This window comes from Paroedura picta, chromosome 8 (assembly GCF_049243985.1).
Source record: "Paroedura picta isolate Pp20150507F chromosome 8, Ppicta_v3.0, whole genome shotgun sequence".
Lineage (NCBI taxonomy): Eukaryota > Metazoa > Chordata > Lepidosauria > Squamata > Gekkonidae > Paroedura > Paroedura picta.
Genome location: NC_135376.1, coordinates 100,875,870 through 100,894,430, shown reverse-complemented (window position 1 = coordinate 100,894,430; position 18,561 = coordinate 100,875,870). Strand labels below are relative to the sequence as shown.

The 18,561-nt window shown below is 48.6% G+C and overlaps 1 protein-coding gene across 3 annotated transcripts in view; it reads left to right on the top strand.

The window, feature by feature from the left end:
- Positions 1 to 222: 222 nt before the first annotated feature.
- The window catches only part of VSTM4 (V-set and transmembrane domain containing 4), a 49,092-nt gene continuing 30,753 nt past the window's right edge, over positions 223 to 18,561 (top strand). The window contains exons 1-4 of one of the 3 annotated variants that reach the window (XM_077351005.1): positions 223 to 392; positions 9,019 to 9,417; positions 15,663 to 15,728; positions 18,299 to 18,406. In XM_077351005.1, the coding sequence (XP_077207120.1) occupies positions 320 to 392; positions 9,019 to 9,417; positions 15,663 to 15,728; positions 18,299 to 18,406 (646 nt within the window). In that variant the 5' untranslated portion in view covers positions 223 to 319. The remainder of the gene's footprint in view (positions 393 to 9,018; positions 9,418 to 15,662; positions 15,729 to 18,298; positions 18,407 to 18,561) is intronic. The other 2 variants (XM_077351003.1, XM_077351004.1) reach the window with 2 other exon arrangements.

The window sequence follows — 18,561 nt, the reverse complement described above, 5'->3', positions numbered from 1 at the left end:
ATGCCGGGCATCCGTCGAGGGCAGCCTGCCCGGCAGGGCGGTCCCGGGGCCGGGGGAGGGGGGGGGCGGCTGCTGCGCGGCGGAAGGCAAAGGCGGGCGGGGACGGACGACGGGAGGACGGACGGACTGCCGGCCCGCCCGCCTGCTTTTCCGCCGCTCCGGCCCCGGGGAGCCCGGCGGGCCCGGGGAGGGGAGGGGAGGGGAGGGGAGGGGAGGGGGTGTCCCGCGGGCTGCGGGCGGCTCCGCCTTGGCGCGCACCGGGAGGAGCGGGCCGGCCTCTTCCTCGGGCCGAGCCGGGCCGGGGCGGTCCGGGGCGGCGATGCGGCGGCCGGGGCCCGGGCTGGGGCTGGTGGTGGCGGCGGCGGCGCTGCTGGCCGGAGCGGCCGGGCCAGGTAAGGCGGGCGGGCGGGGTGAGCGGAGCCCTCCTGGGCGGGTGGGCGGCATGGAGGCCCGGCGCGGACCCCTCTCCCGAGGCCCCATCCCGGCGGGGCTTGGCGCGGATAGCCCTGGGGGGCTTGGCTGGGATTCCCTCGCCTGCCTCGCGGGGGGCCTGTGGGGTGGGGTGGGGGGGGGAGGGGAGGCGATTGGAAGCCGCCTCGGGACTCCTTCGGGGTGAGGAAAGCGGCATCCAACTCTTCTTCTTTGTGTGTGTGTGTGTGGGGGGGGGGGGCTCTCTTCCCCAGCGTCTCCCGGCGCTACCCGCGGATCCCCAGGAATTTCGCCGCCTGGAGTTGGCACCGCAGCCTTCGTGCCCAAGGCAGTCGGCGCTGTCCGTGCCCTTGGCCTGCCGAGCAGATCCCTGGTAGCCCGGAGCGCCCGGGCGGATCGCTGCCCCCGCCCCCTCCCGAGGAGCCTCCACGGCTTCTGAGAGCCACAAGTTGCCTTGAGCGCCTCTCCGGGGGGCGGCATCAATAGTTGCTTGAAAGGGACCGCCCCCCCCCCCCCCAGATCTGTGCCAAAACCCAGAGGAATTGAAAAAGACACATTTATTCTTTGGTTCTCCCCCCCCCCCCCCATTGCCCTTGCCAACTCCCCAGCAGGGCTCAGGACTACTCGCCTGTCCGGGGTTTCTGCCTTGAAGCGGTACATTAAGGTAGAACATCAGGCAAAGGGTCCTTGCCAGGTGGAAGCAGAACCTCTTTCGGCCTCACAGCACAAGTGGGCCAGCACAAGTGCCCTGGTTGCAGCAGCCTTGGCTCCTCACGATCCCAGCAGCAGCAGCAAGAGCTGCAAAGAAGACCAGAAGGAGATGCAGTGAAAGGGGCGGGGGGGGGGGGGGCTTCGAAGGGCCCTTTTTCTGTGCCCACAGCCCCCCCCCCCATCCCCTTTTCCACAGCTTCTGGGGCAGAAGCTGCTTGAGTCCGCAAGCAGTGGGGAGGAGAAGTCCCTCTGCTGAAATGGGCAGTGTCCTGAGCAAAGATGTAAAATGAGTGGGAATTCCTGAGCCACTGGAGAAAATGTTTCTCCCTCTGTCTTGGAGGAAAATGGAAATTTGGAGAAGTATTAAAGTATGTGCAAAACTTACTTTTGTCTCCAACTTTTACTGATTTAACAACAACGGTGTTATAGCCTAATTAGCATAATGTAGAGCCTAATTAACACTGGAAATAGTATTTGGTACATTTATAGAACTGCAGTCAAGTATTTCAATTTTCTATCAGAAAAGTTGCAAGTATACTCAATTTTTGCCATCTGAGAGGTAGGGATAAAATCTAAATTGAAAATAAATTCTGTAGAAAACAAAATAGGTGCATTATTTAGACAGAAATTCTTCCATAGAGTCACCATAGGTAAGTCCAGGCATATTTGTGGTTTTTAAAAAATGTATTTTAAAAAAGGACAAAAAAAGGCCAAAATAAGATTTTTTTTTTTAAAAAAGGACAAGACAAAAGACAACAGTTGTGACAGATAAACACAAGTATCTATAAACTTTTGTAAGCACTGGTAAATCAGAGGTATGAGGACCTTAGAACTCTTGTCAATATTTGAACAATGGTGTATAGAAAGCAATGGCCTATGGAAATTTCTAGAATGCATTTCTAGAAACTTACTGGCCTGTTTGAGCATTAAGCTAACTTTATAACTTTGAAACCTCTGAGGTTTCTAATAATGTATTATCATTAAATACATTGTAGCATATTATTGGCAAAGTTATCTTTTAAAATTGTGAAAATGTACCGTGTAAGTGTTAGGGTTTGCTCCCCCAAATTTCCCAGTTGCCTTAGGGCATTTACCTCTCTCTAAAATAAAAGAAGTAGCAGTAAAAGTGCTACACTCAATATGCCAGCAAATTTGGAAAACAATGGCCACAGGATTGGAAAAGGTGGGTTTACATTCCAATCCCAAAGAAGGGCAATACCAAAGAATGTTCAAACTACCGCACCATTGTACTCATTTCTCACGCTAGCAAAGTTATGCTCAAAATTTTACAAGCTAGGCTCCAGCAATATGTGGACCGGGAACCTCCAGAAGTACAGGCAGGATTTCGAAGAGGCTGAGGAACTAGATATCAAATTGTCAACATACGCTGGATCATGGAGAAAGCTAGGGAGTTCCAAAAGAACATCTACTTCTGCTTCATTGACTATGCTAAAGCATTTGATTGTGTGGAGCACAACAAATTGTGGCAAGTTCTTAAAGAGATGGGAATACCAGAGCATCTTATTTGTCTCTTGAGAAACTTATATGCAGGTCAAGAAGCAACATGGAATCACTGATTGGTTCAAAATTAAGAAAGGAGTTCGGCAAGGCTGTATACTGTCGCCTTGCCTATTTAACTTGTATGCGGAGCATATCATGAGAAAGGCAGGATTAGAGGAGTCACAAATTGGGATCAAGATTGCAGGGAGAAATATCAACAACCTTAGATATGCAGATGATACCACTCTAATGGCAGAAAGTGAAGAGGAACTAAAGAGCCTGTTGATGCGGGTGAAGGAGGAGAGTGCAGAAGTTGGCTTGAAACGCAACATCAAGAAAACAAAGATCATGGCATCTGGCCCTCTCAACTACTGGCAAATAGATTGGGAAGAAATGGAGATAGTGACAGATTTTATTTTCCTGGGCTCCAAGATCACTGCAGATGGGGACTGCAGCAAAGAAATTAAAAGTCGCTTGCTCCTGGGGAGGAAAGCTATGGCAAATCTAGACAGCATCCTAAAAAACAGAAACATCAACCTGCCAACAAAAGTGTGTTTAGTCAAGGCTATGGTATTCCCAGTTGCAATGTATGGCTGTGAAAGTTGGACCATAAGGAAGCCCGAGCGTCAAAGAATTGAGGCTTTTGAACTCTGGTGCTGGAGAAAACTCTTACGAGTCCCTTGGACTGCAAGGCGATCAAACTGGTCAGTCCTAGAGGAGATCAGCCCGGACTGCTCCTTAGAAGGCCAGATCCTGAAGATGAAACTCAAATAGAAGAAGAAGAAGAAGAAGAAGAAGAAGAAGAAGAAGAAGAAGAAGAAGAAGAAGAAGAAGAAGAAGAGTTGGTTCTTATATGCCGCTTTTCCCTACCCGAAGGAGGCTCAAAGCGGCTTACAGTCGCCTTCCCATCCCTCTCCCCACAACAGACACCCTGTGGGGTGGGTGAGGCTGAGAGAGCCCTGATATCACTGCCCGGTCAGAACAGTTTTATCAGTGCTGTGGTGAGCCCAAGGTCACTCAGCTGGTTGCATGTGGGGGAGCGCAGAATCGAACCCGGCATGCCAGATTAGAAGTCCGCACTCCTAACCACTACACCAAACTGGCTCTCAATACTTTGGCCACCTTATGAGAAGGAAGGACTCCCTGGAGTAGAGCCTAATGCTGGGAGTGATTGAGGGCAAAAGAAGAAGGGGACGACAGAGAATGAGGTGGCTGGATGGAGTTACTGAAGCAGTCGGTGCAAACTTAAATGGACTCCGGGGAATGGTAGGATCATTGTCCATGGGGTCGCGATGCATAGGACGCGACTTCGCACCTAACAACAACAACACAATAAAAGAAACATTTCATTAGAGTCTTTCAGTACCTCTTTCTTAGATTCTTGGAGGAAAAAAAGGCAAGGGATGGCTGGTTGCTTTCTGGGTACATGAAATCTAAGATCTTGCTCACAAACAGACTATTTGGGGTGAGTCATATCCTATGATACTTACCAAGGAGTTATGTCTTCACAGAACTTCAGTGATGTCTGTTTAACTCATAGGTGAAAGTCAACAGGTGTTATGTTAACCATTCAAAATTCAAGGGAGAATGTGTGGATTAGCCATGAATGTTGTGAGTTTATGGGAGGGAAGGCAGCATGGTCTTATCAGAACTCAGGGCTGAGCGAGGTTGTGTTGGGAAGGGAGACCAGCAAGGAAGGAGGAAGTGCCTCTGCTTTTCACTTGCCTTGGAAACTACCTTCTACCTGCCAAATGATGCATCAGTGTACTTTTGAAAGTAGCTTGCCAGGTGTGTCTGTGCAGTTACATTTTGGATTGATACATGCATATTTCTATCAATGAATCATTTCCATTTCAGGAACAATCCCAGTTATGTAAAATATAAGGATTATGTGGGGAGGAGGGAGGAGTAGGGATCTTGGAAATAAGGTGTAAATAAATGAGTATGAGCCTCTTGTGGCACAGAGTGGTAAGGCAGCTGTCTGTAAGCTTTGCCCATGAGGCTGGGAGTTCGATCCCAGCACCCGGCTCAAGGTGGACTCAGCCTTCCATCCTTCCGAGGTCGGTAAAATGAGTACCCAGCTTGCTTGCTGGGGGGTAAACGGTCATGACTGGGGAAGGCACTGGCAAACCACCCCGTATTGAGTCTGCCATGAAAACGCTGGAGGGCGTCACCCCAAGGGTCAGACATGACTCGGTGCTTGCACAGGGGATACCTTTACCTTTAAATGAGTTGTTTTCGTAGATATATGCAGTATAAAAAGAATGGTTCATTTAAAATCATCTGGTATATATCTGTGCTTCTCCTTTCAGTTTTTGTAGGGTTTGACCCTGCTTCTTGTTTTCACATTCAGGCTCTTTGTGTACATGATGTGTTAAAAATGTTCATTAAAAAACTATAGTTCTTAATTGGGTAGAATTTTTATGGAGGATTTCAAATTATATGGATGCTGAAATTTGACTTGATGATTCAAATAGTCAGGGGAATGATTTGACAGTTACACTCAAAGGATAGAGGAAGGGAAGGGAAAGGGAATAACCTAACAGTTGCTGTGGGGGTGGTTTCAGAGCGACACAGGAAAAGGGAAGATAAAGATGATGATGTCTGAGTTACAGTCATATTAACAAACAAACGGATATGTCTCTTGCTATAGTGAGGCGAAGGCTGCTTGGAGCCCTCTTTATAGGGAAGGCATGTGGGTGGGGCTTACAATTGCTGCAAAATGTGGGGAAAGAATTAAATGGGGATAAAAATGATTGTGATAAGAAGAGTTGGTTCTTAGATCTATCCAAAGGAGTCTCAAAAGCAGTTTCCAATCGCCTTCCCTTCCTCTCCCCACAACAGGCACCCTGTGAGGGAGGGGAGGCTGAGAGAGCCCTGAGATTACTGAAGAAGAAGAAGAGTTGGTTCTTATATGCTGCTTTTCTCTACCCAAAGGAGTCTCAAAGTGGCTTCCAGTCGCCTTCCCTTTCCTCTCCCCACAACAGACACCCTGTGAGGGAGGGGAGGCTGAGAGAGCCCTGAGATTACTGAAGAAGAAGAAGAGTTGGTTCTTAGATGCTGCTTTTCTCTACCCAAAGGAGTCTCAAAGGGGCTTCCAATCGCCTTCCCTTTCCTCTCCCCACAACAGACACCCTGTGGGGTGGGTGAGGCTGAGAGAGCCCTGATATTCCTGCTCGGTCAGAACAGCGCTGTCGGTGCTGTGACTAGTGCAAAGTCACCCAACTGGTTGCACGTGGGTGAGCAGGGAATTAAAACCAGCTCACCAGATTAGAAATCGGTGCTCCTAACCACTACACAGAGCTGGCTGTCTATGAGGTAAGTGAGGCAGAGAGGGCCCTGACATTACTGCTCGGCCAGAACAGCTTTATCAGGTCTGAGACGAGCCAAATTTCATGTGCTGGCTGAATGTGGAGGAGGAGCAGGGAATCAAACCCAGCACGCCAGATTAAAATTCTATGCTCCTAACCACTACGCCAAGCTGGCTTGTTTTAACATTAAATGACGTATCCCTTCATTGAATTACAGTGTACAGGGTATGGCAACAGAATGAGCAAGTGAAGGGAAGGAGATGATGGGGTAGAGCCAGTTTGGTGTCGTGGTTAGGAGTGTGGACTTCTAATCTGGCAAGGCAGGTTCGATTCTGTGCTCCCCCACATGCAGCCAGCTGGGTGACCTTGGGCTCGCCACGGCACTGATAAAACTGTTCTGACCGAGCAGTGATATCAGGGCTCTCTCAGCCTCACCCACCTCACAGGGTGTCTGTTGTGGGGAGAGGATAGGGAAGGCAACGGTAAGCCGCTTTGAGCCTCCTTCGGGTAGAGAAAAGCAGCATATAAGAACCAACTCTTCTTCTTCTAGAATCTGTAGAATCAAAACTTGTTAAAATGCTAGATGAGGCATAGGCTTGCTGTAAGCTATTGATTGCTGTTGCTGGCAACCAGTGAAAAAAATTCTGGGAGAAAAATAAAATTTAAAAAATCTACTGACAAGGATTCTCACCCCTTATGTGGAACACATCCACATAAGGGAGGGGAGAGTCTGACCCATTCCGCACAACCGCCAATGTAGCTAAATCTGAGCGTTATCGTAAAGCACTGCAATTAATAGCGGCAGGTCTCGGTAATGCACACAAAGGAGGCGCAACAAAGGAGGCAATATTTTCCTGCGCTTCCTCCCGTCCCTGGCTGTCAATCAAACAGAACAGCTAATGAACTGTTGTGTTCGTGCTTCCCTTTAAAAACTGTTTTTTAAAAAACCCCAAACACCTGTAGCAATGCATATTTGTTCATTCGATGTATCAGAAAGACCTTTTTCACTGACGTAGGAGCTGGCACTTAATCGTTTACACGCTCTTAAAGTAACCCCCCCCCCAGGTGCTATTTTTGGCCGAAATTACAGGCAGTGTCGAACAGGGAGCTGTATTGTGATCGGAAACTTTACAGACAATTGCTTGTAGAGGGATTTCAGCCGAAGAAGCATCGCTTATTTGTTGCTTTTGCCGGTTTAAGGGGAAAAAATGGTGATCGTGACATCGGAAGCTCAGGTGCGAGAGCTTAGGGAGGGACATTCTTGCTACCGCTATACTGAGAACGCACATGACTTTTTCGGATGTGTTGCAGGTTGTTCTCAAGAGTCCGTTTTTTTTTAGAGGGAATCCACTTTTGTGGATTCCCCGAAAAGCGCTACAATGAAGCAATTTTTGCGGGAGTGTTGCAGGAGTGCTGCGTTTTGTGTACAATGTCGTGCATAATGTTAAAAAAATAACGTTACACAATGGTAAGACTTCAGCAACATTAACGCTGTGCGGAATGGACCACAGATTCCTCCCTCCCCCTTAACTCTCCCTCTTACCTCTCCTTCAGACACTCACACAAACGTGCATGCACATGCAGACGCAGATTGCTCCCCCCACTCCCCCTTGCCTCTCCCCCTTACCTCTTCTTCCTGGTCCCTCCCCCCTCCTTCTCCCCCCTCCCTCTCTCTCACACATAGACTTCCCCCTCCCCCTCTTACCTTGCAGGCTGCAGCTCTGCTCTTTCAGTAGCGTTTTCCCTCTTCTCAGGCTGGTCTCACTCTTCTGAGGGCAAGATGGGTCTGGGAAGATGGGTGGTGCATCAGCAGAGCTCTGAGGCCCAGCTCTGAGCCTTGCAGCTCTACTGCCACTGCTGTATTACTGCCGCGCTCCCTAAGGCGGGGCAATGGACATCACATCCGTTATCATTTCCGTTTTAGGGAGGGTGATAGTATATGTTTTCCACATCAATAAAGCCTTGACTACTACTGCAACAGAGTTCCTGATTAGTTCCTGGTAGCTCTAGGAATCACTAGGAACTCTCTGGTCCAAACTTCTAGTAAGTGGCAAAGTCCTTTTTTTTTCTTTTTAATATTTCTCCCCAGGATGATCTTTGGTCCATACTAGAATCTTGGGCCAGCTCATTAGGTCAGATTCTACCCCTTGCCAGTAATTTTTGGGAAAGTAATTTCTTGGGTAGAAATTCAGGAAATACTGAATGGCCATCTACATTCTTTGGCATTGCCTTCCAGTGACAGTTGTTCACTGTTATGGGCCAGTCCTGTAGTGCAGATTCCAAAATTGGTTCTGCAATATGACATCAAATAAATGTGCTTGAAATTCTTGTGTCGTTATGTTAACTTGATGATTTCTATGGTGGTGGATGAATTCTTCACCAGTTGCTTTCTATATTGCTCCAATATTCAATTAAATTAAACTTTAAAAGCAGTAATAAAATCATGAGAAATTGGGGAGAGTGGATAGGGAAGAGTTTTTGGTAAACTTTTGGTAAACGTTTTGTGTCACAAGAAGATGTGAAGATGTTAGGATTAGTATTTATAGTAGTAATAATTAGAAAAATATGCTTATTAAAATAGGTTGAAAAATTCACCTAGCTCTTAGATTTTGGGGATGGCTCCTGAAGCCAAAGAAAATTGGCAACGGTCTTCTCTAACAATGGTTTCAGTAGCTTCCGTGGGGCAGGAGGAATCTCATTTTGATTTTACCAGCAAGACTGGTTGCTTTGCGGGTATTGCTTATATGCAGTCTTTCCATTGGCATTACTATCAGGTAGGCAAATGTAAAAATTGCATGAAGCTATTGCAAATCAATGCAAAATGCTTCCAACAATACAAATCATAATAAAACAAAATTGATAGCTCATTAGGCTTCCCCTTTTGTTGCTGATGGCTGATTCTCCATGTTGGAGGATGAGTGCTGAAATCCTTGAAGGCTTTGAGCCAGGCCTCTCTTCTCCTGACCCCATAAAAAAATAATGCCCGTGCATTTGTTGTGCACAGGATCATTGCCCTCCTAGACAGTGGGCTATTCTTGGATGCATTGATTTGTTCTTCTCTTTACAGATGTTTGTGAAGCTCTGAACGTGACTGTCTCACCAGGACCCAGAGTGCAGTATGCAGTTGGAGAAAATGCAACCCTGTTTTGCCATGTTTCTCAGAAAAGACGGACTGAGAGCCTGCTTGCTGTCCGTTGGGTCTTTTCCCTCCCGCCTGTCCAAGAGTATCTGATGATCAAAATGACTAAATACGGGGTAGTCCAGTACTACGGAAACTACACACGTCACTTCTATAGGAAGAGATTGCTCCTTCTAGAGGAAAAACACAGAACAGTGTACAAGTTTATAATTCTGAATCTCCAGCAAACAGATCAGGGTCACTATATCTGCAAAGTCCAGGAGATTGGCAAGCATAGGAACAAGTGGACGGCATGGTCTAATGGTAGTGCGTCTACTGAAATCCAAGGTGAGAAAATACCAGCTCTGTCCTCTGTGTCTTCTTGTTTCTGTCTGTGAATCAGATACATCCAGAAAGAGGTCAAAATATGTCCAGAATGGCCAAATAACCTTCCAAGATTGCTATTAATTGCTATTAATGTGGGGTGCATTTGTGAGATCAATCAATACTCCTTGTGGAGGGGATTTGTGTGCTACAGATTCTGTATATGAAAAAAGTTTGTGACTATCCTGTCTGAACAAAAGTTGGCTTCTCAGACAGAAGGGTGATAATTTCTTTATTCGCTGAAGGTTCTAATGAATCAAAATCGATTTTCCAACTCAGAAAGTTAAATGAGAGCCAGTGCACATGTTACAAGGTTCTAATGTTTGATGCGTGATAGCAAGAACACATTGAATCAGATGGTTAGTGGGAGTTTTGAAGCTTGTGCTGTGTTCTCCTTGCCACCAGACGTGTCTCTGTCTACGCAGTCCTCTGCCCTCAAAGGTGCTCCTGAGCAGCTCCTTGTGCAACTCAGCGAGAATCAGTCGCCCCACTGTGAACTCCAGTGTGGGGTTCCTCTGGGTGCGATTCTCTCCCCAACATTATTTAACATCCTTATGCACCCCCTCACTCAGTTATTTTATTATTTTATTATTTTATTTATTTTATTTATTTTCTTGAATTTCTATACCACCCTTCCATAAGGTTCAGAGCAGTTTACATAAAACATCATGAATATACATCAAAATCTAGTGACAACAATATAACAGTGGTTCCAAATTGATCATAACAGATTATAACAAAATACTACAACAGATTCACAGCATAACAACTCCTCTCAACTTTTAACATGAACCCATGAGAGGTCAGCATGGCTCAGATCATGGGGGGCGGGGGGTTGTTTGGGGGACCAAGATATATTGGTCTCCCAAATGCCTGGTGGAAGAGCTCTCTTTTACATGCCCTTTGGAATGGTTGTAATTCAGGAAGGGCCCTGATCTCCTCTGGGAGATCGTTCCACCAGGTGGGGGCCAGGACAGAGAAGGCTCTGGCCCTGGTTGAGATCTGGCGTGCTTCTCTGGGTCCAGGGATTACCAGCCAGTTGGAAGTGGAACAGTGTAGGACTCTTTGTGGGATTAGTCCAGAGCTTTGGGCTTGGGTGCTATCCATATGCTGATGACACCCAGCTCTGTCCATCAGGAGACAATCAACTGGATGCCCCTCCAAGCCCATTGGCAAGGTATTTGCAGGCTGTGCTGGAATGGCTCAGAGCAAGTAGCCTGAATCTGAACACTCTGAAGATGAAGGTCCTGTGGTTGGGCAGGAAATGACCAGATCAGGAAGAACACTTACGCAAACCAACCTGGTTTCCTTTTTTGATCGTGACAGGTTTGCTGGATCGTGGAAATTCGGTTGATGTCGTTTACTTGGATTTTAGTAAAGCTTTTGATAAGGTTCCCCATGATGTTCTGATGGATAAATTGAAGGACTGCAATCTGGATTTTCAGATAGTTAGGTGGATAGGGAATTGGTTAGAGAACCGCACACAAAGAGTTGTTGTCAATGGTGTTTCTTCAAACTGGAGGGAGGTGAATAGTGGGGTACCTCAGGGCTGGGTGCTCAGTCTGGTATTTTTTAACATATTTATTAATGATCTAGATGAGGGGGTGGAAGGACTACTCATCAAGTTTGCAGATGACACCAAATTGGGAGGTCTGTCAAATATGCCAGGAGAAAGAGACAGAGTTTAACGAGATCTGAACACAATGGAAAAATGGGCAAATGAGAACAAGATGCAATTTAATAAAGATAAGTGTAAAGTTCTGCATCTGGGTCAGAAAAATGAAAAGCATGCCTACTGGATGGGAGATATGCTTCTAGGTAACACTGTGTGAACGAGACCTTGGGGTACTTGTGGATTGTAAACTAAACATGAGCAGGCAGTGTGATGCAGTGGTAAAGAAGGCGAATGCCATTTTGGGCTGTATCAACAGGGGCATCACATCAAAATCACAAGATGTCATAGTCCCATTGTATACGGCACTGGTCAGACCACCCCTGGAGTACTGTGCGCAGTTCTGGAGGCCTCACTTCAAGAAGGACGTCGATAAAATTGAAAGGGTACAGAGGAGAGCGACGAAGATGATCTGGGGCCAAGGGACCAAGCCCTATGAAGATAGGTTGAGGGACTTGGGAATGTTCAGCCTGGAGAAAAGGAGGTTGAGAGGGGACATGATAGTCCTCTTTAAGTATTTGAAAGGTTGTCACTTAGAGGAGGGCAGGATGCTGTTTCCGTTGGCTGCAGAGGAAAGGACATGCAGTAATGGGTTTAAACTACAACGATATAGGCTTGATATCAGGAAAAAAAATTCACAGTCAGAGTAGTTCAGCAGTGGAATAGGCTGCCTAAGGAGAAGAAGAAGAAGAAGAGTTGGTTCTTATATGCCGCTTTTCCCTACCCAAAGGAGGCTCAAAGTGGCTTACTGTCGCCTTCCCATTCCTCTCCCCACAACAGACACCCTGTGAGGTGGGTGAAGCTGAGAGAGTGCCGATATCACTGCTCAGTCACCACTCAGGATGCTTTGGGCTGATCCTGCCCTGAGCAGGGGGTTGGACTAGATGGCCTGTATGGCCCCCTTCCAACTCTATGGTTCTATGATTCTATGGTATAACATGACATTAATGTTTGGTCAAGGGGAACCAGTCACAGCTTGGGGAAAAATGGGGGGTTGGGGTTGCAACAGAAAAACATGTCACTTTCAAAAACCTTGTGGTGGGTTTGTCAACTAAAATTATAGAGAAGTGCTCTTAAGGACACTTCACAAAATAACATTTGCTCTATGGGGCGCTAGCCTTCTCTCCACAACTATACGTTTAGTTGTTGCTCCAGACGCGTCACCATTAAAAAAAAAAAGCGCCTTCTTCCCGTTCCCGGGAAGAAGGGGGAGGGAGGCAGGTGTGAGGGTGGGACCTCGCGGAGGAGGGAATAGCGCCTCTTATACTCCTCTGCGGGTCGCATGCTGTCTGTCAGCTGGTGGATAGCGCTGTTTAGAAGGGTGAATCGACTTTTTGTGATTCCCCAACTAACGCTTTAAACTGGTGAATGCACAAAGCCCAACGGCATATCTTGCGGTGGTTTTCTCGTTCTTTGCGCTGCATAAACTTAACTAAGAGAATGGTGCCAAGGAGGCAGCGGGTTTTGTGCAAGGTTGAAAAATTGAATGTTTTGCCTGATAACATAACCGTGGCTGGTTTCCTGAAGAAGAGCAACAAGAGCCCAATCAGCACTGGAGGATCTTAGGTGAGAGCCGTAACTTCAAGTGAAAGCACCGTTTTGGACTCTTCTAGAATCTTGCCCTCACATGGATAGCCCAGGCTAGGCCAGGCACTCCAGAGTCCAGAAGTTAAGCTGGGTCAGTCCTGGTGAATACCTAGAAGGGAGACCACCTAGGACAGGGGTAGTCAAACTGCGGCCCTCTGGGCTCTGGAGTGGCTCGCCTAGCCTGGGCTATCTCATGAGGGCAGGATTCTAGAAGGACAGGAAAATCCGAAGAACCAAAATATGTATTGTACTGCCAGGTAGTCCAAAATCGTGCTTTCCAAATGGTGCTCCTCCAAATAATTGCTGGTCTTGGCCTGGTGTCTGCTCTCTCTGGGCACCCTCTGCACTATTTGTGGGGAGGGACAGTAAGGATGAATCACCAGACTCAACTCTGGCTCCTGAAGGTGGGAGACCGCCTAAACCTTCAGCTAAGGTGCCCAAAATCAAACTTTATTTATTAAATTCAGCACAGCTGAGAGTGGTGGGATATATACGGTTGAATGGATAGATGGATAGATGGGTGGATGGATTGGTTCTATTGCATGCATGTGAAGACTTGTACCCAGAATTAAACTTTGTTGGTCTCACATGTGCCACTTTGTTCTGTTGCTTCAGACTAATACAGCTGTTTGCCTGAAGCTGTTTTAATGAGTTTTTACCTGCTTCTTTCTTGCAGCCAGCTTAGATGAACAGGTAAGCTGAAACCTTGTGACTACCTTGTGACTACCAATGTGCAAGATCATTGGTGCATATCATTTGTAGTAGAGGCAATGCTTTGCTTTTTTTTTTAATGCTGGTACTGATGATGCTCACAGCCTTGGGGACCATGGTTGGTGGGTATAAGTTGGCAGAGAAAGTGGCAGGGCAGCCAAAATGCCAAGTCAGCAGACGGGACACTGGATTGAAGAAGGGAGCCTGCCATGGCTGGGCTGCTAAGGCTAGGCCAACCTGTGGCTTCTGAGCCATCAGCCAGCCTGGTCCAAGGGATTGCTGGAAAGAGGGGCCGGTGTGTCCTAGCACAGTGGTCCCCAACCTGCGGGCCGCGGCCCGGTGCCGGGCCGCAAAGGCCATGGCACCGGGCCGCGGCTCCCTCTCCCCGCCCCGCCCCCGCAGTAAAAAACTTCCCAGGCCGCAAGCTTGCGGCCCGGGAAGCTTCTTACTGCGGGAGGCGGGGAGAGGGAATCAGGGCCGGGCCGCGCCTGTGCGGGCCACGCCCGCTCGGCCCGATCCGCGGGCGCGGCCCGTGGGCGCGGCCCGATCCGTGGGCGCGGCCCGCGGGCGCGGCCCGATCCGTGGGCGCGGCCCGCGGGCGCGGCCCGATCCGCGGGCGTGGCCCGCACGGGCGCGGTCCGCGGGGGCGCGGCCCGATGCCCTGCCGGTCCCCAGCCTCGGAAAGGTTGGGGACCACTGTCCTAGCAGCAAAAGAAGCCCTGGGTGTGGTCAGTGGGGACTCGTGTGTCCTGTTGAGGAGGAGAGGGCGCATGGGCCTGCCTCTGGCACAGAACTAGGACAACCCCGAGCCCATCAGCCACTGCTGCTGCTCTCCATTCCCTGCCCACGTAGTGCGATCTGAGAATGGTGGCCGGGCAGTCAGGCTGCTCCCGCCTGGTTTCAAAATGACCCATCTGCCTGAATCAGATCCTGGAAAGCGTGAAGTCCCACTCTGCACTTCCCTGCCCATCTCTGCCAAATAGGTGACAGCCTGGAGCAGGGCTCAGCTGCAGAAACATTTCTTGAGATCTAGAATTGTGCCAGAGAGCACCAGCCAGACCAAAGAGGCCAGAAACTTGGGTGTGACCATTGATGCCTCCCTGACTATGGAGGCGCAGGTCAGGAAAGTAGCCGGCCAGGCATTTTTCCATCTTCGCCAAGCTCGGCTACTAGCGCCCTACCTGTCCCCCGAACACCTGGCCACTGTGATCCATGCAACGGTCACCTCCAGATTAGATTTCTGTAACTCGCTCTACACGGGCCTACCCTTGTCTCTGATCCGGAAACTCCAGCTAGTACAAAATGCAGCTGCTAGGGTCCTCACCGGCACACCTTGGAGGGCCCACATCCAGCCTGTGCTGAGGCAGTTGCACTGGTTACCAATTGCCGTCCGGATCCGGTTCAAGGTTCTGGTTCTAACCTTTAAGGCTTTACGCGGGCTGGGACCCACATACCTGAGGGACCGCCTACCGCCCTATGCCCCCCGCAGGGCTCTGCGCTCTGCGAGTGAGAATCTTCTGGTCGTTCCTGGCCCTAGGGAAGCACGCCTAGCCTCGACCAGGGCCAGGGCCAGGGCCTTTTCGGTCCTGGCCCCCACCTGGTGGAATGAGCTCCTGGGAGAGCTGCGGGCCCTGAGGGACCTTTCAACGTTCCGCAGGGCCTGCAAGACGGAGCTCTTCCGCCAGGTCTATGGTTGAGGCTGGGGCTGCTGGGGTACATCGACTGCTCTCCCCCGGGCTTCTTCTTGGACACCGTTGACCTCCTTCTCCTCCACCCCCCCTTTTTTAGGAAGGGGGGTAGGAAGGGGATCTTATTATTGTGCCGCCATGCTGGGACATTTTAAAGTCTTTTAATGGGAGTTTTAATGGGGTTTTAAGACACTGTAACCCGCCACGAGCCATTTGGGAGTGGCGGGAAATAAATTGAAATAATAATAATAATAATAATAATAATAATAATAATAATAATAATAATAATAATAATAATAATAATAATAATAATAATGAGGAGGAGGAGGAGGGCCTTTTTGTTCTCAGCAAGTAATGACAACTGTAGGGGGATTAGGGAAAGAGGCTCCCAAGCCCCAGGGTGTGGCTTCCAAGAAAGCTGGGGCCCCAGCTTCTGAGGGGGTAGAGAGGGCCTACACCTTTGGGCGGGGGCTGGGGGGCTTCCATGTGATGTGCCTGGCTGGTCCCCAAAGTGCTGATTGTGTGTGCGTGTGTGTGTGTGCTCCCTACAGTGCTTCCCACTGAAGTTTTGGATGACGCTGCTGCTGGGAACCCCAGGACCTGGAAGTTTTTTGAAGGTTAAGTGTACATCTTTGTTTCTTTGCTCATCTCTACAAAGATGCTAGAATGTGGAACCCCCCCCCCCCAACTCAGACTGGTAGAAATGCTGCACCTCCAACCCTGGGTTCCTTGTGAGGAAGGAGGGTAGTGCCTCACCTGCCATTCTGTGAAGGTATCTGATGCAGTGTGAGACAGGTTGTGTGTGCAGCTCCCATGATCGAACCAAAAGATATACTGAGTTCCAGTTTTAGATTCCTTAACCTTTGAATCTTGACGTTTTTGTCCCATGTGTTTGGTTTAAAAAACAAAACAAAACATTACCCTTAAATGTTAAATCTGAGATCAAACGATGAATATATTGGTGCTCCCATGTTGGAGTAGCTCACGCTGACACAGTGTGAAGATGGGTCACTAAGAATCAACTAATTGCAAAGAATGGCAGTGATTCAAATGAGTAGCCGTGCTGGTCTGAAGTAGCACAGCAAAATCAGAGTCCAGGAGCACCTTTAAGACCAACAAAGATTTATTCCAGGCAGGAGCTCTTGAGTGCAAGCCCTCTTCCGCAGACTATGAACCGACCATCATGATAGGAGGAATAAATGAGCAAAAGTTAATCCTACGTTTGCTTATATATTCCTACTATCATGATGGTCAGTTCTTAGTCTGAGGAAGAGGGCTTGCACTCCCGTCTTGAATAAATCTTTGTTGGACTTAAAGAATGGCATTGAAAGTGTCTCAGCTGCAATAGCAAGGAGCTTTAACTGCCACTGTTTACAAGTAGTTTATAATTAAGCTTTGTTCTTGTGTGTGTGCAAAGACACAATTGACTCACAGGAACCCTAGCAGGGGGCTTTCCAGGCAAACAGAGTTGCTCTGCTCATTTCTACAAAGTATTTTGTGATTTCCGTCTTCTCCAGAGTCTTCTTCCTTGTATTGTCCCTGCTCGGCTTCTGAGATCTGATGAGACTGCACTATGACACCCACCCTAGACTTGGTGTTCAGTGAAATGGATCATCTGTGGTCCCCCAAATGCTGAAACCAACTTTTTAATTGTTGAAAAGCCCCTGAAACAGGCTTCAAGAAGCCGCAGAAGTGGCAGAGTGGTACCGAATATGGTTGGGAAGCATAACTGTGTGCATGCCTACCCGCCCCCCCCCCCCTTCCCACCTCCTCAGACCCACCACTGGCCATTGGTCATATCACCTGTTAAATGTTTAGCATATTTAAATATATATATATAAGCTTAATTAACTGCCACCCACTCTGGAAACCCTTCCAGGACCATCAAGAAACGCCAGGTTCACAAAAACCCGGTTGAGAAAGCCTGAATTAGATGAACTCTCAGTAGGTTTTAATACATTCACTTGGACAAAAATCTTGAAAATTCTAAGGCAAGTAAATGCATAAGTTATAAAAGTAAAACAGAAATCAAGTGTCACCTTAAGTTATAAAAGGAAATAGACAAGGATTGGGAGGGGGGAGAATTTCTTCACGGGAAGAGACTCCTTGGTTGTGACAGAAAATTCTCTGAGGTTGATTTGGAAAATGCTGGACTGAACAGGAAGTCTTTTTTATCAAAAATTAATCCCTTTGGATTATTTTCCGTGTTTGCGTGAGGTCAGACCCTTCTGACCCTTCTGATTTTTATTTGGACATCCATGACTTTCATTTTCTCCCAAACAATATTTGCTTGTTTTTTATTTCAATAACAAGTTTTTCTGCTATTAAATTTGAATGTGAAAGCCTAGATCCACGCATAGACAATTTGCAGCATTCAGAAGGTATGCATTACGTCATTTAGTCCAGGGGTCCCCAACCTGCGGGCCGCAGCCCGGTGCCGGGCCGCAAAGGCCATGGTGCCGGGCCGCGGCTCCCTCTCCCTGCCCCCCCCGGCAGTAAAAAACTTCCCAGGCCGCAAGCTTGCGGCCCGGGAAGCTTCTTACTGCGGGAGGCGGGGAGAGGGAATCAGGGCCGGGCCGCGCATCGCGCATGTGCGGCCCGATGCGCGGGTGTGGCCTGCGCGGGCGCGACGTGCAGGCGTGGCCCAAATTCCTTGCCGGTCCCCAGCCTCAGAAAGGTTGGGGACCACTGAGTTAGTCCTCAGGACAGCCTGGCAGAGCCCAGTCTGGTCCGATCTCGGAAATAAAGCAGGGTCAGTATTTGGGAGGGAGACTGCCAAAGAGGAAGGAAATGGCAGAATACCTCACCTTCTCACTTGCCTGGATCACCATAAGCTGATGGCACGTAGAATAATAATGTTCTCTTTATGAGTTTTTTCACTACCTTTTCCCCTCCTCTCCCCACAAGAGACAGCCTGTGAGGTAGGTCGGCTTGAGAGAGCTCTAACAGAACTGCTCTGTGAGAACAGCCCTAAGATAACTGTGACTGGCCCGCAGTCACCCATCTGGCTGCATGTGGAGGAGGAGTAAGGAATCAAACCCAGTTTTCCAGATTAGAGTCCATCGCTCTTAGCCTCAATACCACACTGATGTTTGGGAGCCCAAGGTCACATGTGTGTTTGAATTCAAAGCTGTAGCCCCACCCCCCATGGGATGTACCAGGGACTCATTCCTTGCTTGCTTTCCAGATCTGTACATCTGTGCGGTGTTTGTGTGCTCCGTGGGCATCATCAGCATTCTTCTCTTCACTCTGGTCATCCTCTGCCAGACCTTAATCAACAAGAAGCGGACTGGAGGTAAGTGGCAGCAGGAGGCTGAGAGAGACATCGCTTTGGGAGGGACGGAGGGAAGGAGGGAGGGCTTTGAGCCAGGGATGGGAGGGAATGATTGACAGCAGTGTTGAGGGGTTCATTCGAGAACCCCAACAGCCAAGGGCAGGTGCGCCAGAGAA